The sequence below is a fragment of the Phalacrocorax carbo genome, chromosome 6 (genome assembly GCF_963921805.1).
Source record: "Phalacrocorax carbo chromosome 6, bPhaCar2.1, whole genome shotgun sequence".
Lineage (NCBI taxonomy): Eukaryota > Metazoa > Chordata > Aves > Suliformes > Phalacrocoracidae > Phalacrocorax > Phalacrocorax carbo.
The window spans coordinates 63,526,823-63,552,692 of NC_087518.1; the positions used below are offsets into that span (position 1 = coordinate 63,526,823).

Consider the following 25,870-nt stretch of genomic DNA (forward strand, 5'->3'; position numbering starts at 1 on the left):
ATCACACAGCCCCTTTGCTAGCAGTAACAGCAATTCAGTAGTTCCCATAACAAAGTGTTCTTTAAACCCTGCTCGAGCGTACCTCTCCTTTCCCAAAATAACTGGGGTAACATCCGGAAAAGAACAAAGGAGTAATCCCAGGATTGAACACGGGAGTCAAGGTGCTCAGCGCAAATGTATACAAAATTTTAAATACCTGTGCTACATTTTGTAGCAGTTTCATTTTTCTTTTTGGAGGGGATGGGGGACCAGCTAACCCGGACATCTTCAAGAGCATGCTTTACCACCTGATCACTGTGAGAGAGCATTCACAGCCCAGCCCTTCCCACTGCAGAGAATTCCTAGTTAAAAGTGTCCTTGCCTCGAGTAGAATTGAATGTCAGATTGTCCATTTATTCAGGAATCACATACCGAGCATCTACCTCTTCTGGCTTTTAAAAGGAAACTTCTAAACCTTATAAGAACCGTATTTGCAGGAAGTCAGAGGCAAGAAAAGCCTCCCTGATTTGTTCACAGTTATCCTTATCTTTTGAAGGATTGGCATGAAAAACTCATCAGGAGTTGTCAAAGGTGGCTACTAGCCACGCTATGCAAGCAGAGTAAATTAAGTCAATTACCTTGAAAAGATTTTATATTGATGGAAAATATTAAACATTGTGTGATCTTCCATTAAGTGATGAGACAGGTAGAGTTTTGAACAGGATGACAGTGGACTAATCTCAAACTAGGTTTTCAAATATCAATGTAATAGCAAAGCGTAGGCTGGTCTCAAACTTATTTTTAGATAAATTACCTTTCACTTTTTACATTAAGTATTATGCATGTAGTGCAATAAATAAGTGTCATTTCTCTATCAGGCCATTAAAAAAAAAATTTTAAAAAAAATCAGCACATTCCAGCCAGATAAGGAAACAAACATTTATTAGAAACGGGTAGTTTTATAGAGCTAAAAAGGTAAACGTATTTTTAAGAGACAAAGAATATACAATTGAACACAGTCATCATAAAGGCACATAATGAAAAATTAAATTTGAAAGACCTCATCTTTTCAACACTTGAAAACATCATTACTGTAATTTTTAATACTCATAATAGCACTTGCACACTATAAACAAAATGCAGAGTCCGGAAGACAGACACTGCTAAAGTCATGCCTGTATCACACACACAAAATACATTTGCTCATTGGTCGCAGTCAAACAAAATGATTGGGAACTCATCTCACAAATCCCACAAAGATACAAGAATGTTGGCAAAACCAAGAAACACTCAGATGAGAAAGGCATTGTATAGATGGGTGATGTGAATAGAGTGACTTTTCGTTTTTGTTAAGAAAAGTGCAAAGTCCAAGGTTTCCCTAAAGGGAAGGCCAAAAGACACAGCTAACGCTGCCATTTTCTGAAATCTGATAAAACAACATTTTATAATACAATTTTTACAGAGTTGTTACATATCAGTTTACGGAGAATAAACACTGTGCATGGAAGCACTGAATGCAGATTTACATCCGACTGCTGTTTGAAAAATATGGCCCAAATAGGCTTCTGTATGTGGAACAAGGGAGGTTCAGGCAGTTATTCATGTTTGGTTGCTTGTTTGTTTGTTTGTTAGAGAGAGAGAGAGAGAAACCCTTAACAACCTTACAGGAACAAAGCTCTTGCTTCAGTAATCCAATTTCAGGAAGTGGTCTAAGAGCAGCTGCTTTTAGAAAGTTAAGGTAAGTACAAAGATAGCCTCGAATTTACAAAGATTAAGACACCACACATTAAAGAAAGCCGAGAAAGAGTAACAAATCAATTCAGCAATAACTGTTACTTTAGTTCAGCGTTCAGGCCTGAAGGCAACTGAAATGCGGCACTGCCGCTCCGAAAAAGGAAGTCACTTTGGAAGTACTTGTACATGGAAATACCTACTTTCTACAGTGAGGAAGTGCCGCTTTGTTTTTTGAGGAGGAGCTGTTTCTCAAGCACTAACCAGTTCTACGTACACGCTTTGCTTGCTTCATTAACATCAACCTGATGGGCACCTGACATCCGCAGTCCCATTTGGTCACTTGGACAAAATGCTTCAGTATTCTGCTATCTGAATTTCACACACGCAGCCACCATGCACAGAAGACTGTGAGGGAAAGAGGATTTATCTCACATGACAAACCTGTAAAACCTTTACATGATAATGCAATCCTCTATTGGCTGAAAGCACATAGTGGACTGTAGCCCTCTGAGTAAGGGAAAGAATGGACAGTCCAAAACGAGAAGCATTTCTCTCCCCAAGGCAGCTATGATGAGCTCTGCAATCGCTATCAGCTTAATACGGGATCCTCCACCCCATTTTTAAACAGTAGCTTGCACTGCATGGAATGTATCAGTAACCAAGCTTCTTCTGTTCCTGTATATTATGATCCTGCAAAACGTGCAGCTGTAACCCAAAGCCTGTTATGGTTAATGGCACTGGCATTTACAAGTGTGATGAAAAGCAGGTCAAGTGAAGCAAGTTATCAAAATCACTGATTGTATTACAAAGATATTGTGTAAATCCATTTGAGGTATTCTGACACCATGGAACAGCAGTTTCTCAGGCTCTTATTCTTCAAATTAAAACAAAAAGGGAAGAAAAAAAATTAGCCTGAAGATAAAGGTGGTGGGTGGGTTACATTTTAATGTGTTGCTCCATCCTTGTCTGTATCCAAGATCCTATTTTTAAGGAACTTAACTCTCAGTCTTCAGAAATAACAATAGTAAGCGCTTACTTCTAGACATGCAAAATGTTGCCTGTGAATTGCTTCAGTATAGGCAGCATGATGAAACAAAAGGTCACCTTCATATAGTCAGTATCAAGGCAGTATAAACTTCTCCTACCTTTGGTTTGATCCAAGCCAAACACACATTTAGAGAAGACAAATAAAAAGCCAATGAGTAAAATACGCATTATTTCCTGAAAATATAAACATATTGTTGATTTAAAGATAGTTTCTTGATTTTTTTTTTTAAGTCAGTGACATTTTAAAGTGCAATATAGGTATCTGTTTAAAAATGGTGAACTAGAATTTAAGAAAGTTTCTTCCCACTTCAGGGCAAAAAGTAGAAGTTGCAGCATCTCTCCACAAAGATCTGTCTCTAATTCTGAGAGCAGATTACTTGAGAAGTCATTTTTGTTCTGGTGTTTCCAACCACATTAGAAGCATCTCAACTTTTTCCTTCATTTCATGCTATTCCCAAATTCTGCTTCATTTTTTCATATACAACATAGCTGATGCTGACAGCTGGAAGCACTTTCATAAAATTAGGGGCTATGCCCCTGTAAAGTCCTCGGATTCCCTCTACAGCAATTATTCTTTGAAAGAGACCGACCATGTTTAACTGTGGAGCTCCTTCCACTGAGGCTAGAACAAAAAGATAATGTGTTATACAACAGTTCTAATAACAGTAACATTCTTAAGCAAGTATTAAACACCTGGGTGGTGAGGCCACTATCACCTCTTGGGCCACTGATTAAAACTTGAGTCCTCACAGGGGGGAGGTCTCTAACCCAGACATCTGAGAGATATCCATGTGTCTAAATCCCACTGAAAAGCATTATCCACCTACATTCCTTTGGAAATCTAGGCTCCCATCCTTAGCCTGTGCACAAACCTATCACGCAAAAATCTCAGCTAGGAAGCTGTCTTTATGAAATGTCCTCCAGGGCAAACATTGCTGTCTACCTTCACAGGATGATGCAAGTCCTTTTCATTTTACCTCTAAAATTTAAGAAACATTCTAACTTTTCTAAAAGTGCTCCCAGACTATGACAGGAGCTCTATGTCTGATAGTCTTGTATGGAACACGGCTCAGAGCACACAGAGCACCAGTGTCCGAAATGTTACACTGGAATTAAGTATGATGAAGAACGATGTTGGGGGTAATGGGGAGAAGGGACCAACGGTAACAAGAATTTTCCAGGTAAGTCCTTGGTTTTCCAAATTGGGGTTTTTTATTTCCCATGTCTCTGCTACAGCTATCCCAAATGATACAATTTTGATGTGACAACACAGAAACGTTTTCAGTACAATAGGACTCACCTTGAGCCTGCATGCGTGTTCTGATAAGAGCAAGAGGGTAGCTGGCTAACTGCCCACATGTGCTGGAAACAGTACCACATCCCAGCAATACAAAAACACCTGGGTTAGCAGAGCTTGATGCATAGTGTTCTAGCCACGTACTCTTTAAGAGCTGCCAAGATATAAAACTAAATAATAAGAGATCTGCATTTAAGAAAGCAAACAAATACATCTTTAGTCATAAGAAATCTTATGGGCTCAAGCCTGAAAAGCACCAATCTCACTACACCAGTCCTACATGCTTAAAGTGCACAGGTAAACACCTTAGCACATAGGTAAGGACTTCAACCAGACTACAGTAGTTAGTGCCTAGAAGAAAAATCCTTAAAAGATCCAGCAGCAGCAGCACCCATGTTCTAGACCTGTTAAAACTTTAGGGGGCGGGAAACACAACTCAGCACCCCCAGAGGGCACAACAAAAGCTTGCACAGCTGTGCACATCACCCCATGCAGAAGCAAGGATGCAAACTGTAGAAAAGAACTTCCATACTGCTTTGAAAACATTTGCTCAAGCAATCCTGCTGATTACTACTGCAGTGTTACAAAAAGATTTGTCTAGACTAGAAAAAAACCTAGTCTGTGCATCTGAGTTACTGAACACACTTTGAAGCGACACCAAGCATCTAAGGTAGGTAAAAAATTTTCATTGCTGCTGACAGGTGTAAGAGGTGCCAGTTCCTCTTGAAAGGAAAGAGACCAGTATTTCAAACTCCTCACAGCAACTGTATGTCAGCCACAAAGAATTGTGGTGACGTGCACAGATACACAAGGAATTCAGGTTACTATAATCCAATTATAAATCAGAGAAAACGGCAAAAAAAGTATTAGGTATCATAAATGCAGGATAGGTAAGATAATATGAATATTGTATCAGGTTTTTAAGGCCTGTATTTTCTATAGAACAGGTATGTTACAGTCCAACAAGGTTATTTAAATATGCAACTATGTTGTATTGCCAAGGCCTACATAATCCCGGCCTGTGAGTAGATTTCTTGTTTGGTACTGTTGCACGTGAGGGCCTGTCAGCACAGGCACTCCTCCAGGAGGGGCGAAAAAAGAAAAGCGTTGAATTCTAGTAAGATTAGTGGAAGTTCTCATTTATCTATTTTAAATTTAAGGTAACTGTAATACTACAAGCATATTACAAATTAACTAATCATACAGGTATTCTAAAGAAAATTTACCCTTTTTGTAAATTAACTAATAAAAGCTACATGCACTCAGAGATCTAAACTTACCTCATAAACAGCAAGGTCAATGCCAGCATAAGGAATTATACCCAGAATATTAGGAATATAGCCTTTGTAGAAAGCCCTTACACCTTCTCTTTTTAAGATCTTCTTAGCACAGTCAAACATCCCAGAATATTGCCCTGTTTTACCCACAGCCAATCTGGTCTTTAAAACCTAAAGTGGAAAAAATGGTAGCCTTAATTACATACCTATTTATTAATGTAATTTATAAACACAGGAAAACACAGTATCTCTCTGCTTATTCAGGTGTCTGGAACTGCTCTGCATTTTGGTACTTCAGATCTCCTTTGTGATGACTACTGTTAAGTCTTTGTTAGCAGTAGGCTTCTTCAGGTTTTATCATCAGTGCAGAATAGCACACACACTACCATATACTAGCTTAGAAATTATTAGCCTTTAAAAATTGCATTTTAGCTTTATTTTCTTGATTAAAACAGGCAGATTTTTGATCAACTTGAAGGCAAAAGCGTGGGCAATATTTAATAGAAGCATTAGCTGAAGAGCAAGTGAAAGCATTAACACACTAGCAGAACACACTTCTGGGAACAGCAAAGCATATTAAGAAAATAATCTTTCAAAAAGCAGAACCCTTTTGAGAGTTAAGGGATATAAAGATGGCATCTCACTACTGAAACCCAGCATCTGATTAAAAGGAAAATAAGTCCATACAGCACCTTCGGACAAAGAAATTAATAACAGTATCCAAAAGAAACCACAGAGGGTACTTCCTGAGCAAGAATTTGACCTATTTTAAAGCCTCGTAAGACTGCAGCTTCCTCAGGACTTCCCTGACACTTTGCTTTTCTCTCTTACAAACACTCTAAAAACCACTTCCAGGACAGTATTATATCTTTGTTAGGAAGATCAGAGCATCTTGTTGTAGAACAGTTCACCTGTCTCCACTGTCAGTATAATCCAGATGATCTACATAACATTTCAGTTATTCTATAACTTATCCCATCTCTGTACTCAGGCTAACTGTGATTCAGCAGCTCTAACACCAAGGATGCTATTTAAAAAGAGACCATGATCACCGTGAGCAATAAAAACAGCTAAGTTCTATCCCTACTGACCCCCGGCTCCCTATGACAAAGGTTTACAGTATGTGGAAAAAGGCACTGGCCACTGGGCAGGAATATAGGAATGTTGTCAGGGTGTGCAGAGATGCCACGAGGAAGGCCAAGGCCCACCTGGAGCTAAATCTGGCAAGGGATGTCAAGGATAACAAGAAGGGCTTCCACAAATACATCAGCAGTAACAGAAAGACTGGGGAAACTGTGGGCTGGCGGCTGAATGAGGTGGGGGCCCTGGTGATGCAGGATGCAGAGAAGGCAGAGGGACTGAATGCCTTCTTTGCTTCAGTCTTTGCTGCTAAGGCTGCCCCTCAGGCATCCCAGCCCCCAGAGGGGAGAGAGAAAGTCTGGAGAAGGGAAGACTCCCCCTTGGCTGCGGAGGATTGGGTCAGAGATCACCGAGGCAAACAGGATCCTCACAAATCCACGGGCCCCGATGGGATGACCCACAAGTGCTGAGGGAGCTGGCGGATGCTGTCACTAAGCCACTCTCCATCATCTTTGAAGATCATGGAGGACAGGAGAGGTGCCTGGGGGCTGGAGTGAGGCCAGTGTCACTCCAGTCTTCAAAAAGGGCAAGGAGGACCTGGGGAACTATAGGCCAGTCAGCCTCACCTCTATCCCCGGAAAGGTGATGGAGCAGTTCATCCTGGAGGTCACCTCCAGGCATGTAGAGGAAAAGGTTATGGGAAATAGTTAACATGGATTCACCAAGGGGAGATCATGCCTGACCAACCTGATAGCCTTCTACAAGGGCATGACTGGCTGAGGAGATGAAGGGACAGCAGTGGATGTTCTTTCCCTTGACTTCAGCAAGGCTTTTGACACTGTCTCCCATCACATCCTCACAGACAAGCTTAGGAAGTGTGGGTTAGATGAGCGGACAGAGAGGTGGACACAGAACTGGCTGAAGGGCAGAGCTCAGAGGGTCGTGATCAACGACGCAGAGTCTGGCTGGAGGCCTGTAACTCGCAGTGTTCCCCAGGGGTCTGTGCTGGGGCCAGTCCTGGTCAACATATTCATCAGTGACCTGGATGATGGGACAGAGTGTAACCTCAGCACGTTCGCTGATGATACCAAGCTGGGAGGAGCTGCTGAGGTGCCAGAAGGCTGTGCTGCCATCCAGCGAGAGCTGGGCAGGCGGGAGAGCTGGGCCCAGGGGAGCCTCGTGGGATTCAGCCAGAGCCAGTGCAAGGTCCTGCCCCTGGGGAGGAACAACCCCCCGCACCAGCACAGGCTGGGGGGGACCTGCTGGAGAGTGTCTCTGCTAAGAAGGCCCTGGGGGTGCTGGGGGACAGCGAGGAGACCCTGAGCCAGCACTGTGCCCCTAGGGCCAAGAAGGCCAGCAGTGTCCTGGGGTGCATTAAAAGGAGTGTGGCCAGCAGGGCGAGGGAGGTTTATCCTCCCTCTATTCCACCCTAGTGAGGCCACATCTGGAGTGCTGCATCCAGTTCTGAGACAGACAGAGAACTGCTGGAGAGAATCCAGTGGAGAGCTGCCAAGGTGATCAGGGGACTGGAGCATCTCCCTTTTGAGAAAAGGCTGCAAGACCTGGGTTTGTTCAGCCTGGAGAAGAGAAGGCTGAGGGGGGATCCATCAATGCCTATAAATACCTGAAGGGTGGGTGTCAGGGGGATGGGGCCGGGCTCTTTTCAGCGGTGCCCAACGCCAGGCCAAGGGGCCACGGGCACAAGCTGGAACACGGGAAGCTCCACCTGAACATGAGGACAAACCCCTTCCCTGTGCGGGTGCCAGAGCAGGGGCACAGGCTGCCCAGAGAGGCTGTGGGGTCCCTTCCCTGGAGACATTCACACCCCGCCTGGATGCGGTCCTGTGCCCCTGCTCTGGGGGTGCCTGCTCAAGCAGGGGGTTGGACGGGGTGATCTCCAGAGGTCCCTTCCAACCCCACCATTCTGTATTTACATTACATTTTCCATTACTTCCAAATCTTGATGTTGGTATTGGTTTAATCCCAGACCCAACATATATTCCAGTTACTTGTACAACGGGATAAACTTTCTGGGAAACCAGCAGTAAAGGAAGCACATCCCACTTCTATTAAAAAAACAAAAATCCAGGATGTGAAATAGCTACCTTAGAGCACTTAATATAGTAACACTAGTTAAACTGCAACATAGGCAGTACCACATACAAATAGATCATACAGAGGAAAGAGCAGATAATCCACCCAGCCTCACCTGTAGCTGTTATATTCTCCCTCCACACTGATCTCCTAATCAGTCTCAGCACCCAATCATGACGCAACAGAACACCAGTAGTTCTGCTACAGACAAAACCATTCCTTGCTTACACACAGTAGATTTATTCAACCTAATTTCTAAACTGGGCATATGTACTTAATTTTAAGTGCGTTCTTGGATTATTTTTTCCCTGAATTAGGTTTTATCTAAACATTGCTTTAGACAATATTATACAGCTAAATACATAGAAAAGTGACAAGTATCAATTAGAACACAGTATATTCTAAAATGCCTAGTACTGAAATTCTGAAAGGAAGTGCACAGTAAAAATAAATTAGGATATAGGAATAGAGGAACTACAATACTAGTAGTATTGTACTACTAATAATACAGAGGATCCTACAATACTGTCAAGAGCAAAGCAGGTTTTACCTTGGAAATTAACCAGACATTGGTTCATTCTCTAGTGGAAGCAGATTCTCTGTTACACTTACCTCCATGGGATAAATAGAAGTTTGTGCTGTTGCTCCAGCCAAAGAACCAGATACAAATCTTTCCACAGTGCCTAACTTGCCATCATCCTTAGTGAGTATCTTCTTATACTATGTAGGTAAAACACATAAAATAAACATCACATGCTTTTTAGCAGTGGAAAGAGTTACTATGAGAGGCAGGAGTATGGTACAAAATGTCTTTTCAGGCTGTCCTTAAGTTTTTCATGTATTTACAGTTATATTTACCAACCAAAAAAAAAGTTAGCACTATACTCACTGTAACTCTGTGGACAAAGATTCTCAAGAATACCATAAATATTCCAGCCTGCAAGAATCCTTTACATTAAACACTTCAGCCACCCATGGTACTGTCAAGTATTCTACAAACAGACAACACAAGGGTACGCACACGAAGGCCCCCAGATAACAAAGAGGAGCCCAACTCCCTTGCAGATCCAGTCCTCCAATCAGATCAACTAGCACATTCACAGAGACACTTAGAGAGCTGTACATACTGTTTCGTTCAAGACAGACACACCATCATTTAAGAACATGCCATCAGCTCCCGAAAGGCAGGGCAAGACTAAGGAATAACGTGCTCAAAGTTACTCTATGGCATCAAAATCTGCCATTCAGTCTTGTGATATCCCAAAGTTTACTTGACTTTTTGTTGCTTTTATTTCATAGTTGTACAGACATGTGCAATATATCCATTTAGTCTTTCTCGAGGCGCTAGCAAGATCATTTAACTACACCAGAACTGGAGTTCATTTTCCAAAGGAGGATTAGGCCTTAACATGATGCTTAAAGCTGATTCAGAGGTAAATATAACTCTGAAATCCAGGCTGAGGGCATCCTACATAGCACTGTGATACCTGACTTAAAAAGAATACTGTATAAGTTCACCTACCATGAAGTGATAAATTTTTGGTTGTTGTCCCTCCAAAGCAACAAAACAGATATTAATGCAGTACTCCATATAAAGCTATGCAGACTGGAGGACAGTTTAAAATGTAGGACAGATTTAGTTTATTATAATATAATCGCAAAAATCTGCCTAATATTAAGTATTCTATTGAACAGAATAAACAGACTATTTTAAATCTGAAAGTCACTCTAATTACCGTGACATAATCCCCAACCATGATAAGAACTCCTATATAATACAACAATGCAAATAATGAACAGTGAGAGTGACAGAGTATTTTATTTACCGTTACTTTCATTCCTGCTTTATCATCCTACCTGTTCATAAGCCCAGAACTTAATAGCTGTTTCAGGAGCTATTTTCACAACATTTACACCATTTCCCCTCCAGAGGGATCGGACACCACCTTCTTTCAACATCTGCTTAAAACCACTGGCTATATTCATTTTGTTTGATTTTGAACCGTGAACCTAAAAAAAAAAACAACCAACAAACCCCAAAGTCACAGTAAAGAACATTGCTCTGATTAGATTGTAGAACTCATCACCCCAGTGTTAAATTGCTTAAATTATCAACTAGCAGAATCACAATCACTACTGAAAAAAAATTATCTCATTTTAGTGGCACAAGTACTACAAAATGTTGTTTACATTTTTGCCAATATAACTATGGAAACAATTATTTTTATGAACACAAAATATGGCAATTGTCAAAACATAGGTAGATCCCAGAATTTAGATACTGTATTTGGCCACCAGTTTTCCATAACAGCTCCCCTGAAAACTGAAGTGATACACCGGAAACTAAAAAGTTCTTGAACATTACACCTACCTGCATCATGACTTTAAGGCGATCTAATGGTGCTGTTCCTGTTCGAGAGACAGCACCGGCCACTCCGCCTGCCAAAAGCTGTTTCCACCACTGTCCAGTCTTTTTCTCTTCTTCCGTGAACTCATCTGGAACAGTCAAACTATCTCCTATATCCAACACCTATTAGAATCCAAAGCAAAGATGTACAAATAACTATCTCATTCCATCATCTCAATTTTATCAACAGTTCTAATTCCAAATCAGCCTACCACCTGAGAATATGTAAGTAAAATGCTAGTTACAAATAAAAAGTATCTCTGGTTTACATTCTGTAAATTAACTTCCTATGGATTGCTTTTGCTATTCAATAAATAGCAACTGCTAATGACTTCTACACAGGTATCAAGTAATAACATCACAGACCCACCATTTCAAAGACTGCACCATCATCATTAAAAATTATGACAAATTTCTGCCTTGAGTATGGCCCAAACAAAGACATTCTGTCATGATCAGCAGACCTTTACAGCCAGCACTAAAGCGCAAATGCTTAGATGTTGCGGCTAACCTTTCACTGGACAGCCTTCTGGGATTAGTTTGGTAATCTCCTAAGGATGCTAACAGGAGATTTCTCTCTCGTGGTCATTTATTCACACATATATGAGATTCCCTCTTCCCACACCACACCTAACATTTTAAAGCAGCATTTTTATAGCTGATGTATCAGAATATTCTATTTCCAGTAAGTGCGGTGTGTTATCTTACAAAATGACAAGTTTGACTAATGCTTTATAAATTTTCTTATTAACATGTCTTTCAGTGTAACTGATGATGACTTTTTTTCAGCTATAAACATTTTAAATTTCATTAAGAGGTGCATGCTTGTATTACCATTCAATCTGATCAACAAACATTACTATAGGGTTTTGTGATAAAGCTGTCCAAGACATAAGACTATGGAATCTCATATGTCACTTAAACATAGTCTCTGCTCTTATTGTAATTTATAACCATTATATATGAGAAAAAATTACACTGTAGATAATGCAAAGCTAATATTATGCATAAATTAAACCTATGAAGAAGCAAGAGTGTTTTAATAACTGATAAGTACTGACCAGCAAGTGTGTTAACTGATAACCTCTTTTTACTGTTGTAACTGTAGACACTACGTCCCTAATTTATGCTGCATTCCCTGTCTGTTAAGTAGATGGAATACTTTCTTGGTCATTTGGAACACAAGAATTGCTGGATGCAGATTACACAGAAAGAGCCACTGGACAAACAGGATAGCCACCAACTATTCTAGATACTGAACAGAGAACAGATTAATTGAAAAATCCTTTAATCTTTCTGACATTCGTGGTTTCCAGGTAAGGTGTCATCAGTTGCTTAACTACATAGAGCCATCAATAGCGCAACCAGAACTCTCAAAATATAAATTCAGTGTTCTTAGAGGTATTATGCATATCTACCAGGGTTCAAATGTTGTGTCTACCAAGCCATAAACATGACTAAGAAAAAAAAAGCTAAATTTGGGGGAGTTTATAACAGAAAGGCCACAGCTACCAATTCATAATAATTCTATGCCAATGCAGCCATCTGCTTGGAAGAGTCTGACAGCAATTAAAATTTTACAGTAAAAACAGAATTGGAAGAGCTGTCAGTGCAAGCCCAGTGTGTGAGGTCTCACATCTGCTCTTATCTGAAACACCAGCTGTCGTGCCGTATAGCTGGAATTTGCTTGCTGTGATAACCAAGTCATCAGCTGACTGCAACACTGGAAGATCACACAAGACTTCTAAAATGGTTTCTTTGGGGTAATTAATGACATTTCATAATAAAAAAATAATAGATCTTACGTTTAATAATAGGAATACAAAGCATTTTATTAAAGCAAAGGGGTTTTCTTCCACTAAGTATTCCAGGACCAGGACTATCTGATCTCACAGCAGTGCTTCAAGTGTTTTCTTCAGCAAACAGGGGGGTAACTCCCTTTTAGCAAACATTTCTGAATTGAGGTTGTACAGTGTGAAACACTCAAAGCTTTCAGATCCCATAAACTGTTTTTTATCATAGAAATGCTGACTAATACCTGAAGATATAAATGGTCTCACTATATTCACAGAAATCTGTCTTTACCAACTTTATGGATTGCTCCAATAATCTACAGGAAGGATAGCAAACAGGATTACTGTGGGTTTACTTACCTTATTATATGTTCTTAAAAGTCAGTCACTGAGGTGACAAGAGCTCCATTCAATAGTAACTTAAATTTGTCTGTACAGTGGATAGCCTATTGCTGTATATCCTGTCATTCTTAAATGAAATTCTGTAGCATGAAAGAGTGTGAAAACACGTGCACAGAAAATCATCACTAATGACACCGGTGATTTTACGATAAGGATAATATTACTATATAAATGCAAATACTGAACTAATTTCAACATATGAAACAGTTACAATGTCTCTATAATTTTTTTCAACACATCAAAAGCTCCGAACACAGGAACGTACTGCAATGCGAAAAGAAAAAGATTTAATATTGTGGTTATTATATTTCTGTGGAATATCTCCAAAGGAAAAAAAGGATTCCTTCCTAAGAATTACTGATAATTATTGGCAAAGTTTAGATGAAGTTCTTTGTTCAGAAAAAACTCACATCGCACTACCCTGCTACTAAATGGGAGAGCACAAAGTGAAAAGGAAAACCAAACAATCTTAAATGCAGGTATGCTTGAAATATAACAGCTGTGGAACTGTTATACTCAGCATTGCAAATTAACCCAGCAGAGATGAACGCAAGAGCTGCACTAAGGTAAAAGAAAATTTGAACTTACAGTGGAATGTTTCCAATATCGAATTATTTCCTCTATGTCTGTAGCTGGGTTAAACATAAAATGATCTCTCCACTCATTCCAGTCTACTGTCATTGTCCCATCAGCATCAATACTGAAAAGAAATTGAGCAAAACTAGATCAGGAAAACCATCCCTGCTACTGTTTCCTTCTCTGTTTTGTTGCCTTTTTTTTTTTAAATATTGGCCATCACAACAGTAACAACTGACTGTAAATTCCACATGGAGACTTCAAGGCTGAATCTGCCATGGCCTTTCAATACTATGGTTTTCTTATCCAAGTGCACCTGGCATATTCCATTTAAAAACATAATATAATGCTTAATTCTATCAACATTTACAGGGAAACGAGATAACATTCTCCTTCCAGAATCAGATGCTCAAATAGTGACTAGACTTACTATCACCCAAGAACAGATGGAATATGTGAGAATTCCTATAATGGCACCACTGAAGGTACCAACACCTTTCAAAGTTATAATCCCATTTATCCTGTTCTCTGAATCATAAAAATATAATAATTAACAAGACAAAGAAGCTTAAAATGCTTTAAGAAATAATAATTCCTGACCTTTGCAGGATCTTTTCTGCCTGTTTTTCAGAAATGCTTATACCCAATATCTTGAGGGACTGGACAACTTCTGATGCTTCAATTTTTCCTTGAAACATTAAAAGAAAGATGATACATATTTAAAACATGGAACTTAATATGCTTAGCACCTTGGAGCTCACTAAGTGCCATTGTAACACATACATAATAGCAAAGATAATTTAAAATCAATTTAAAGCACAGATGATATATTTTACTACAAGGACTGAGCAAAGGTAAGTACATTAAAATAGTGCAACCAAATGAGATGCAAACATTCAGTGAGTTAAAGACTATTTTATCTTTAAGACTTAGAAACTTCCTTATAGTTTCTCCATCTGGATAACAACGAGCCCCAGATCAATGGACCTGGGAGATAATAAAAAGAACAAAAGACTATAGTAACTTATTATTTCAATCTATAGAGAATTATAATTATGGTCCTGTTAAGGAAAAGAAGTAGGGGTTCCATATTCACAACTTTTTGTCTCCAGTTTAGACAAAGAATATACATGAAAATAATTTTTGATGCGCGGTTTCTTCAAACAATGTTTGAACAAATAGAACAAATAAAGGCATACCATCATTGTTTTTGTCCAGGCTCTTAAATGCCAGTTTCATCTTTTTCTCATGATCTTTAAGATACTGCATAAATTCTTCAAAATCCAGCTGTCCATCCTGGTTAGTATCTCCAGCTTTAAAAATTTTCTGTGGAGAAAAAATTCAACATTTGACTTTTCCAAATTACAGCAGGTCACAAACTGCAGCAGCATGGCAGCCCTGACTTTAAGAAAAGCATCATATTAGTCTTGACACTTTGGGACTCAAATCAGGAAAACACCTAAGCATATACTTCAGAGCTATATTTTGTTTTCAGAATTTAACACACACTCAGTATTTTCATAAAGAGAGAAAACACTCAGCAGCAAAGATAGATTTAAGAAAGCAATGTTTATTATTTACACTGAAAGATTTTAAGGTTTCTTACCAGCAGTGGCAAGTTACACCTACAGGTATCAAATAATTAGTGGATAGTGGATAACTATTTAACTGTTGGCAAAAAAAAAAAAAAAAAAAATTTACAAAGTTCTGGCCTCACTAGCACTTCCACCCTCCACGGTGTGAGGAGGCAGGTCTTTCTGCTTCAGACTGAAGCCCTGACAAAAATTTAAAACAACAAACAACAAACTAACAGAAGCCCAGTTATCTTCCATTTTTGCATATGTCTCCTAGTAACTGTCCTGCAGATAAGAAACACATACATGTACAAATCAACGAGTTCAATGCATGGTATACAATTGCCAGCTCTGCAGGAAAGAAGTCTGAAATACAGCCTAGGCATAGATTTCTCCATCAACAACGCTTTACCATTTTTGTGTGTGAAAACATAATTTTTCAAAAAGGGAAATTACAGCTGGCCCCCAAGCATCAGCCTGTAACTGCTGAGGCATGTCTTCAAATGCAAAGCCCCACGGTAAGCGAAGCCCAGGCTAACAAGCTCTGCAGGATTTATTAGCTTGGACTGTACACCACAGCAAGGCTGCTCCACACACGGAGGGCTGCAGAGAGCACTGGGTCCGAGGGGAGGAAAGGCCCACAGCAGACCGCCACAGGTGCTTTCCATCCGCTCCCACGCTTCCACAGTGCTGCCGTCTCCTCTGGCAGGCTGTGCAGGGACCAGGCAGGGAAATCCACCCCAAACCTCTAGAGCACAAGATTTAAGGGGAAATTACACCTCACGCCTTCGTTTTGGCATCAGTCCCTGTGGTTTCCCTCAATGTGTGAAATCCTGCAGGGGCAGCACTCCACAGAAGACGGACAGGAGACCAACCTGGCAGCACAATCTCTTCATTAATTTGCAGCAAGTTTCAGAGCACTTCAGGGTATGCATAAAGCATTTACCAAAAATTATTCCAAATATCTTCTATTTTTGCAGACTGCCTTGCGCAACTGTAGTTTCTGAATAAAGTAACTCTCAACAAGATTTGCACGGCTGTTCTAATCTGCAAAATCTGTTTTTCATCATTTAGTTTACTCCACTATAATTAGTAGAAGTCCTCAAAAGACCAAAGTCCAACAAGTTCTAGCCTACAGAAACTAAACATAAAGGAAGTTGAAAAAAAAAACCTCTGGTGTATTTGTTGCAGGTGTCTGGAAATAACTGAAGAAGTGAATACCTTTACATTGCCTCCTTCATCTTTCCTATCCCTCTACTAAGAGAAATGCACTTTAATGTTTCATCTCAAAAACACTAAATTTGTAAGATTATAATAGATTTCTCAATGGAAGGGAGGAAGATGACACAGTACTCCACAGTGAAATAAGAAGCAAATTATTTACCTCCCATAATACAGCAAGTTATGCAGAATAAAATCAACTGAAGTTACTGCATACTCAGATAAAGGTGTTTGGTATCAGCTTAGAAAAATAGCATCCTTAGTATATTCCTAAATCCAGCTTGATTGTAATTTCTATTAATAACCTGTCAACAAAAATATACTCATCAATTTGGTTTCATGCCCTTGCCAGTGTGGTTAGGGCTGTTCGGAATTTCCCATTACAAAAAAAATAGTTTACGTTTATCGAAGTTTATGGATGCATTCCTGACCACGACCTTCTTGTCTTGTTAGACCATTCAAATAAACTCAAACATATTAAAAACCCCAAACCAAAAACCACCATTAAAAATTACTCTATACCTAACAGATTCTCCCCATCAAAGACACCGCAATCCCAACCCGTCTTGTACTCCACACACGGCACCTCATACCACGGGATCCCAGTGCCCTGCTAGACTCCCACAAGCTACTGAGAAGAGGTAATTTATGTGGCAGTCATATGCACACTTTGAGTAAATTCTAAACAACACAAATTGTTACTATTCTCTACTGCTATCTGAACTACACAAACAGAAACGTAGAACAAGGAAAGCACTGTTCTGGCTCAAATTCCAGTTACAAAACCCCCACTGCTGTGGATGACGTGAGCCAAAGAAAACGGAAATTCCTAGGAGGTTTAGAGAGCTGGCAATTAGTGTGTGTGAAGGGGGGCACCTTTCATTTCATCTGCCAAATGAGAGGATTTTATATTGCAACAACTAGAAAAGATAAGCACAAACATAATTCCCTATTCCCTACTTAAATTTTTACAATTATTTTCCAGACTTCAAGCCAGTCTCAGCCACCCTCAGTGCAGCAGAACAGAGAAAACAGGGAATAAAAGCATATACTTCCTCAACAGACATGCACATTTTTCTCACATAACATATCTAAGAGTTCATACAAACAAAAGCCTCTTGCTGTCTATGAAATGTACTAATTATGTGGGTGTTAAAGTTGCAGATTAAAACCAGTAATTCCAAGTTTGTGGAACACACTGGAATGCTAAAGGAGCTTGCCTTCCACCTGGAGGGCAGAACCTCTCTTGCGGAGGTTACATACTCCATGGGTATAGCCAGCAGGAAGACACTTGATTCTGTGGCACACTAAGTCCCAGGTACAAATTGCCCATTCAGGACATCAAATAACAACTCAGGTTGGAAGGGACCTCTGGAGGCCATCGAGCACAACCCTGGCTCAAAGCACGTCTAATTAGATCTAATCAGACCAGGTTGCACAGGACCACATCCAACTGAGTCTTGAACATCTCCAAGGATGGAGATTCCCCAGCCTCCCCAGGCAAACTGTTCCAACATTCAATCACCCTCACTTCAGTTCATCAAGGAATCCAACTCTGATGTTCTGCATTTAATATACTACCAGATTTTGCACAGTTATGACCACTTGTCCCTGTGCCACTTCCTGGTTCACCAACTTCTCTGATGGAGAACCGGATGCATTTTAAAATAGGCATGCTTACAACAATAGAGCAGGAACCAAACCACATGCCAGTCCTCACTTGGAAGTCCTGGGAAACAATGCTCAGTGTGCCTGCTACATAAAACCTGCCATTTCTTGTTACACACTTACTGTGGGATCACCTCACCTTTAGGCAGGCCCTGCTTCAAGAGGAAAACGTTTATTTTTCAAGGCATGCCATTTCTCTTCTCATTGCCTAAAAACTTTAACCCCAAGCAATAAAGATAATTCACTAGATAAAATGAAACAGTGGTCACATAAAGAACTGGTAACTACTGATAGATATAGGAAGACAGTTTAGATGATCTTTCCTTTTAATGCTACAGGCCTTCACACATACTGACTACAGCTCTCCTGTGTTGACTTACTTGGTCATGACACTGCTGCCTTTTTCTTTCTTTCTTTTTTTTTTTTTTTAATTCTGCTACTTTGGTTCTTTTTCAGCTGTATATATTGTTAATACAGCTGCTTTCAAATTCCTGCACAGCAAGGCAACACCAACGTGAAAGGCCACAAGTAGACTGAAACACTGAAGATTTTTTTTATTTTTACATTTCTGAATCATATAAAGCATGTTGCAGTGCTGAATTCCTACTCCTCCAGGAGACCTCTGTATTTGGTGTGGAAACATAAGCCAGCAGGTCTGTTGAAAACAAAAAAAAAAAATCGGGAAAGCTACAGACAGGCTTTATATACACCTAAAAATCCTGAAGCTCTGTAAGTAGCCTGATGAATTATTAGGTTACTCTCTGCTAAAGTTATGAACTTTAACACATTCATAGCTACAATGTAAAGGCAGAGACTGCTTTTATGTAGGCTTTTCTTTTAAATTCACAGTTTAATTTTTATACTACTTAGTATCATTATTTGTGTATTGAGCCTTCACATTCTGTTTAAAAAAACTGAATTGTATATGAAGGGTGGGGCTGCTCAGTACGAATATTACCAATCATCTATCTATTCATTACCTTGTTATTTCAGCTAATTAATACAAAGAATATTTAAAAGGAAGTGATCCATCAGGGTGTTACTGGGTGTTTCTGGCTTCCTATCACACTATCTACAAGACACAAGTAAAAAAACAACACTTAAAGATACATAATTGGTGCAATTAGCAATTCATTGTTGTGCAACCTATGGCTAAAGTTCCAAAGGGCATAGTTACAAATATTGCATACAAAAAACACCCACACCACAGTAGGAACAGCATCATGTCTTTGGACATTCACAAATCTAACATTTTCTTTTAAAACCAGAGGTACTACATATAAAACCAATCATGATATTCCCTTCTCCTCTTCTCCCCTTTTTCTGTTCTTTCCCCCTTCACCTCCAAAATAATTAGCGCCAGTTATTTGCATAGCTCTGCATTCTACAGTTTTAAGTCATTAGACTGAAATCTTATCAGAAGCCAAATTCAATCACAGCTAAAGTAGTTACATAACTCTTCTCTCTTCACTGGATATGTACCCTACAACACTAAAATGAATGTTGTCCTTTTCCTATCTGTATCTGCCAAGTCTACACAAATTTATGACACAAAATAACCCAAAAAAGTAAAGATTACTGAAGTAAGTCTTGTCAAACTGCATCAGCTGGTAAATAAACCCAGCACAAAGGGAAAGGGTCTGAAGGCATGTCCACACAGCATTATATCCAACCAGTGAGTCCAGGTAACACACAAACAAACTAGGCTGCCACTTAATCTCCAGAAATCCAACACAACACTGCGTTTTGAGCAAACAGTAATTTGCACTGCCTCCAAGGACCTCCCAACTTGTTCAAATGCTGCACTGATATTAATTCACTTCCCTCCCAAAGGATACTACCAACATATAAAGAGTAGCCAAGCAGGCTCTTCAAACATGCCACAGACAGGTGTTAACAGAGTCCACCACTCCAGTAGAGTAGACTTGCACCCCTGGCACTGGCAGAGATGTTGCTATCAGCTGCAGAACTTCCCCTTCCTGTTCTTTGCCCTGAGCACTACTCTTCCCTGCAACAGGAAAGCGCTAGAAGCAGTCTCTCACTGGTCCATTTCAGGCAACAGATTCTATAAAATGAGCCTAAAAAGGAAGAGATGCAAGTCGTGTGTATGCTCTCCAACGTGCCTTGCAGAAGCTGTTTTCTCAGGACCTGGACGAACTCCCTCAAATCATAGCTATGAATTAGATTCCAAGAATCTGAAGCAGTATAAATGGGAGATGCAAACTATCCCTTGTACCTTCATTCATCATTCCTTGCAAGTTACGCTGGTATTTTTGACTTTGAACATACTTGGTAGACTGACTTTTTCCATTAAATAAGACCACCCTGCTACAGAGGCATCCCCACCTTATAGTCATGTTAAGATTTACCAGTTTACCTGAGACACACTGCTGTCTCAAGACAGGGATCTAGCAAAGCATTTCAACATGCAGTTAAGAGATCTTCCAGAGGTGGGTGGGTTCCCATATTTGGTGCCTGGCATTCTTGCACTTTGCAGCAACAAGAGGAATAATTAATCATTCACTGTACCCTGTCACTGGTCAGGAAAAAACCTATCAAGTTAGTATTAAAAAAATTCGTTTTGTCTCCTTGGATGTTTAAAGTGTTATGAAAACAAACTTAATATTCATCTTGCTCTTTCATAGGGAGTCTTGGAAACTACCACACATATCAGTTAAAAGCTTCTGAACTTGTACGCATTGAAATGGAATAATTTACTTAGACGTTTGCTTACAACTGAAGTCAGATATATCACTGAAGATGGGTGTGGTATTTCACAATTAAGTCCCCATAATCAGACATAATCGTAACACCTATTACAACCTGAAAAGCAACTCAGTAGTTCCAGTTTTCTACAATCACATGATGTGACACCTGTTTTGGTAAAAAGTTCAAGATTCCCGTCTACTCTAAATCTATAGTACCAGTTTTGCCATGCTGTTAAGGTGAAAGAAAGCTTCATTTCACATAAAGAATGACACACAGACATGGATGTGCTGAAGCTTATAAGACTGTGAATCTGTGTATCACATATGATAATAATTTCTAAAAGTAGATATTGTGTGATCAAAAGCGCACGTTTCTTCTAAGAAGTTGCCAAAGTAACTAGGACTTTTTCTATGTTTCTACCCAAGCTACGATATAATGATGAGGCTTCAGTAAACTTGGTCTACTAGCCTTCTAATTTTGCCGTGTAAGGGAAGTTACCAAAACAAGGAAAAGCGCAAAATCGTAATAGAACAGTGGATAAATGTTCAAGTGCATATTTAGCTCAGTGACTAAACAAGTATGTACTTTCTGGGCTAAGAACACCTGTATAAGCTCGAGCTCTGAAGCACTATCTAGCTGTGGCTTTTAGAGGCCAGAGGAAAGCGCAGAAGGAAGGCATACGCACCTGGCCCTGTTCTCACCCGTCCTCTCGCACGGAGACACAGCACTGTAACACAGCACAGGGGCCTGCCTTGCTTGTCGGAATACTGAATTTTCTTTGGTTTAAATGCAGCAACACGCTTAAAGCATTCTGAGTATTTTTAGAGTTCATCGGACTAAAATTCTCACACACACAGTCGATTACTTCAAACAGACTATATTCTGATTGCTGAGAATTCAGTCTTGCTGGGCCCCATTTCCACCACACAGAAGTGTCTCATCTCACTGTTTCTTCACCTAAAGGAGCCTTAACATAGCCAAAGACTTCTGTCAAAACCTGAAAGACAGTCAGTCCAAATAAGATCATTATAATGTTTCCAGAATGTAGTTATTCATTTCAATAACATCTTTCCACTCCTACCTCCAGGACTCGATATATAAATAGTACCTAAATTTGAATGCTTAGCTGTTCCTACCCCAAAGAGAAGCTTGAAATACAGGGTTCACCTCCTACAGGTTTACTGTAAGGACTGATGGCAACAGAAGGAAAGGGTGAACAGAAATAGTACTACATATAACCACTCGCACCATTTAAGGTACTCCTGCCTAACAGACTCACGGCATTCTGAAGACACAGGATGAGATCATTTGAGATCTGATCCCAGCATCTATTTTGTGTCTCTACTGGACAACTCTGCTAATTGAAGTGACCGTACAATAGCTGTTAATGTTGCTTGTAGAGCGTCACTTGATACTGTCACCACACTGAATTCCTTCTTCATAGGTGTTGACGTATTACGTCAGGAATCTTCTATAAAGCTTCACAAAGTTAACCATTCCTCGTGGGTAATAGATTACAATATAAAACAGGAGTCATCCTAGCAGCCTCTAAGCAGCACACATTTCGGATTTTCCAGTGGTTTACTTTTGTCTGTCGGACACTGACAGGAGGCAGGTCAAGGAGAACACAAAGTCAGGAGCTTCTGTCACATTGTGCTATGATGTCTTGCTATGGGGAAAAAATTATTCTTCCTTAGAGGGACATGCAACCTACCTCCAAAGCTTACCATGTGGTTTCACATCAATTCTCGTATATACAATGTTACTTCAGCTAAAAGACTCGCATCATACATTAAACTTCAATAAAACTGCCAAGACAACTGATGAAAGGAGAAATAAAAAGAGCATACCAGTGGTCTATTACTCAAATGGATAGCAGCTTTGTATCTTTTAAAAACATGCCTATTCCTTCTAGAGGGGAATTACATTTCAAGAGAAAAAAGTAAAGTAGCACCAACACTAATTTATACCGTGAAGGTGATGACTTCGGATGAACCAACTGACTTTGCAGTGGAACACAGTAACACTCACATGGTCCCTTACTAGGAGTTCACCAGGAAGCAGCTGTGCCCCCACAAGTACAGGCACCAACACCCCCGTGAATATGGATTCCATCCCACGCAACAGAAGCCAGCCCTGCAAGAGTGTTTTTGGAAACCTAACTCAGACCCGTATCTAGAACATAACAGTAGTGCAAGGCCTGAAATCCCAGCCCAGCCACGAGGCACCGACACCTACTCTGCTTTAAGATATCCCAAGGTTTGCCCACCCCATAGTGCTACTGCGTTGGCAGGGCTCAGCAGTTCAGTAGCCAACGTTTTGCAATGTTCTGTAATATTTCCATATTCCATTTCCTTACTCATTAGTTACCAGTAATTATAAGACTACTTCTGCCTCTCCAAACATAACTATGATTCACTATCTGACTTCATCAATAAAATACCTTTTTACTAAGTAATAAAGAGACATTTTGCTGAATTTGTCACTTTAGAGCTTGAAGTGGGAGAATGCAGCTTCAAGCTGCAAGAAAGTACAGGAAGGAGATTGGCTACATAAAGACAGGAAGGACACTGGAGGCAAGTCTTACTGAGGCTATTTTTTTATAAAAAGTCTAGTTACTAACAGTTACATATAACCAGCCTAGTTTCTAGTTCAAACAGTGCCCACCATTAAGTTTAAAATAGCGAGCATATAGAAGTTCCAGTGCACTCCAACAATTCTTCCACCCCTCTCAAACGTGCAACATGACTCATGCCTTGTTTACTCTGTGTTTCTTAAGCAACTGAAGGCAGCCAGTTCCTGCTCTCCATGATATCCAGGTAAGTCTAGCTTATCTCTGCTGATTTCATGAGTTTCACTTCCCATTTATCCTGCAGCAACTGAGAAGAATTTGACGGATACTGACATGTGCGCTATTAATGAAAAGCATCACACCGATCTTGAGAAAGAGCTTGGAACTTCAATTCTAAGCCACTCAAAACTTAAGAAGCATGCCACTTGTGTCTCAGGTCTTCCAGTGAATTATGTGGGAAGACCACCCACGTCAAACACCAGAAAATTAACAGGTCACCTGTTCCCCTGTTGTTCAATGTAAGTAAAAACCCCAAATTGTTACAGTCAAACTGGTACAACAGGTTTTCAACAATGCGTATATAATGTGTGACCAAAGTTCGCAACTGGAGTGCTCTTAGTACTGACAGCTCTCATGGATAAGCAATCAGGCCAAGCTGTTCCTCCTTCATACACCAAAAACTGAGAACACAAAATATACTTATTGTAAAGGTGATTTTGACCAGAAGTAATACTGAAGTGAAAGCATGCTTTCACTTATACTTTCACAGAAGCATCGTTCAACTCAAGAGGCCTGCTGGACACTTTTACCTTAAGTATATGAGACACAGAATTAAATATACCAAAAAGAGGTAAAATAGAGACCAAATAATGAGACCATGGGAAAGAATTGGCAGCGTTGCCCCCACTATTAGTATAAGGTCACTGAAATTGGATTATCAACCCAACGTGTCTCTTAACACTGCAGTCAAAATTTAAGTTCACTTTACTGAACCTCTTTCAGAAAGTATGCAATGGTTAGTACAGGCACGGCAGTGGAATGCCATCTAACCATTCTTTATATTGAAATAAAGAACAGGATGGTTACGGTAATACCTCCAGAGCAGATCTCAGCTGTATCTGTTCAGCCCAACTGAACCTACATGTGCCTTTTCAGTGCAAACTTGCCTTCCCACACAAATACACTTACAGAATTCTGTACTAAATTATTTTATATTCTGATCCCTGGGAGTCACTGAAAACAACTAGGAAAGAGAAGTTTCTTTTCCAGGTAAAGGTCAGATTTGCTAGCATTACTCCGCGTTGCACTGGAATGCTTGATGACTCAAGTTTTACTGATTCTCACAACATTGATAACAGGGACAAAGGAACTCAATAGTCCAACCCGATCGCTGCAGAATCCACAGCCCAAAAGGAGCCTGCTGCCTGTTTCACGGTTTATTGGCCGCTGTCACAAGCATGCATTTTTAATTAGAAGAGCTTTGGTACCAGACACAGCCCATACCAAGAAGAATCGTTTCCATGTCCGTGTACTCACGGAGACCTAGCTTCAGTAACTATATCGGATATTGCAACCAGTGTTATACAGGTTTACTTACCCAAAACAAGGCTTAATTCATTCTGACCCAGATCACACAACACGCACGCTGACAGGCAGAAGCTGTAAGTTATCACCCTTTACCGTGATGGAGGAGGAATATGCTATCAGATATCACGGAACAGACAGCGAGAACCGATACAGGACGAACAGGCGCCGCCGTGTCCACCTGGCCACAGAACGGCCACGGCCGAGCCGCGAAGAGCGCTTGCACCCGGGGCTCTGCCCGCACAGCCCGAGGCGTGCCTGCGGCAGGCACGGCGCGCGCCGGCAGCACAACCGCAGGCCCGAGGCCGACGGCCCCCGGGAGCGGCCCGAAGCCCCCGGGGCGGCTCGCGGCTCCGGAGCGGCCCCCGAGGCGCCGCCGGGGACATCGCGGCGAGGCCCCACTGCGGGGTGGGGCGGCCAGGCCGCGCCTCGCCCCGCCGCGCCGTGCCGGAGAGAGGCCCCTCGCCAGCGGCTGCTCCTCCGCGGGACAGCGCCGGGGTGAAGCGTCTGAGGGCCGGGCTCTTACCTCCTCCGCCTCCTTTCCCAGCGGGATGCCCATGGCCCGGAGGCCCGTCTGGAGCTCAGCGATATCCACCCTCCCATCTTCGTTGAGGTCCAGCTTCCTGAAGAGGTTGGCATAGCGGGAGTCGGCATCCCTGCTCCCGTCGCAGGCGGCCGCCGGCAACACGAGGCGTCGCAGGAGCTGGAACATGGCAGGGCCGTACGGGACAGGCAGCGGGACGCTCGCCCCTCCGCTCCGGCGGGCTGGGCGCGGGCTTCAGGCACCGCCCGTGCTGCCGCCAACGCCCGCGGCTGCCAGAGGAGGAGCCGGCCCGGGCCCGCCTCAGCGGCGAGC

The 25,870-nt window shown here is 41.0% G+C and overlaps 1 protein-coding gene across 3 annotated transcripts; it reads right to left on the bottom strand.

Annotated features, from left to right (window-relative positions):
- Window positions 1-904: 904 nt before the first annotated feature.
- On the bottom strand, window positions 905-25,870 carry SLC25A24 (solute carrier family 25 member 24). Of its 3 annotated transcripts, none has more exons than XM_064455632.1 (10): window positions 25,541-25,870; window positions 14,886-15,012; window positions 14,287-14,374; window positions 13,699-13,810; window positions 10,880-11,038; window positions 10,366-10,518; window positions 9,121-9,228; window positions 5,338-5,505; window positions 4,061-4,211; window positions 905-3,382 (listed from the first exon to the last, which is right to left on the bottom strand). In XM_064455632.1, exons 1-10 carry the CDS (start codon window positions 25,724-25,726, stop codon window positions 3,204-3,206), a joined length of 1,431 nt encoding a protein of 476 aa, XP_064311702.1. In that variant the 5' UTR covers window positions 25,727-25,870; the 3' UTR covers window positions 905-3,203. The 3 variants fall into 3 exon arrangements, with proteins under 3 accessions (XP_064311702.1, XP_064311703.1, XP_064311704.1); XM_064455633.1 differs by lacking the exon at window positions 25,541-25,870 and adding an exon at window positions 25,028-25,179; XM_064455634.1 differs by lacking the exon at window positions 25,541-25,870 and adding an exon at window positions 15,293-15,311.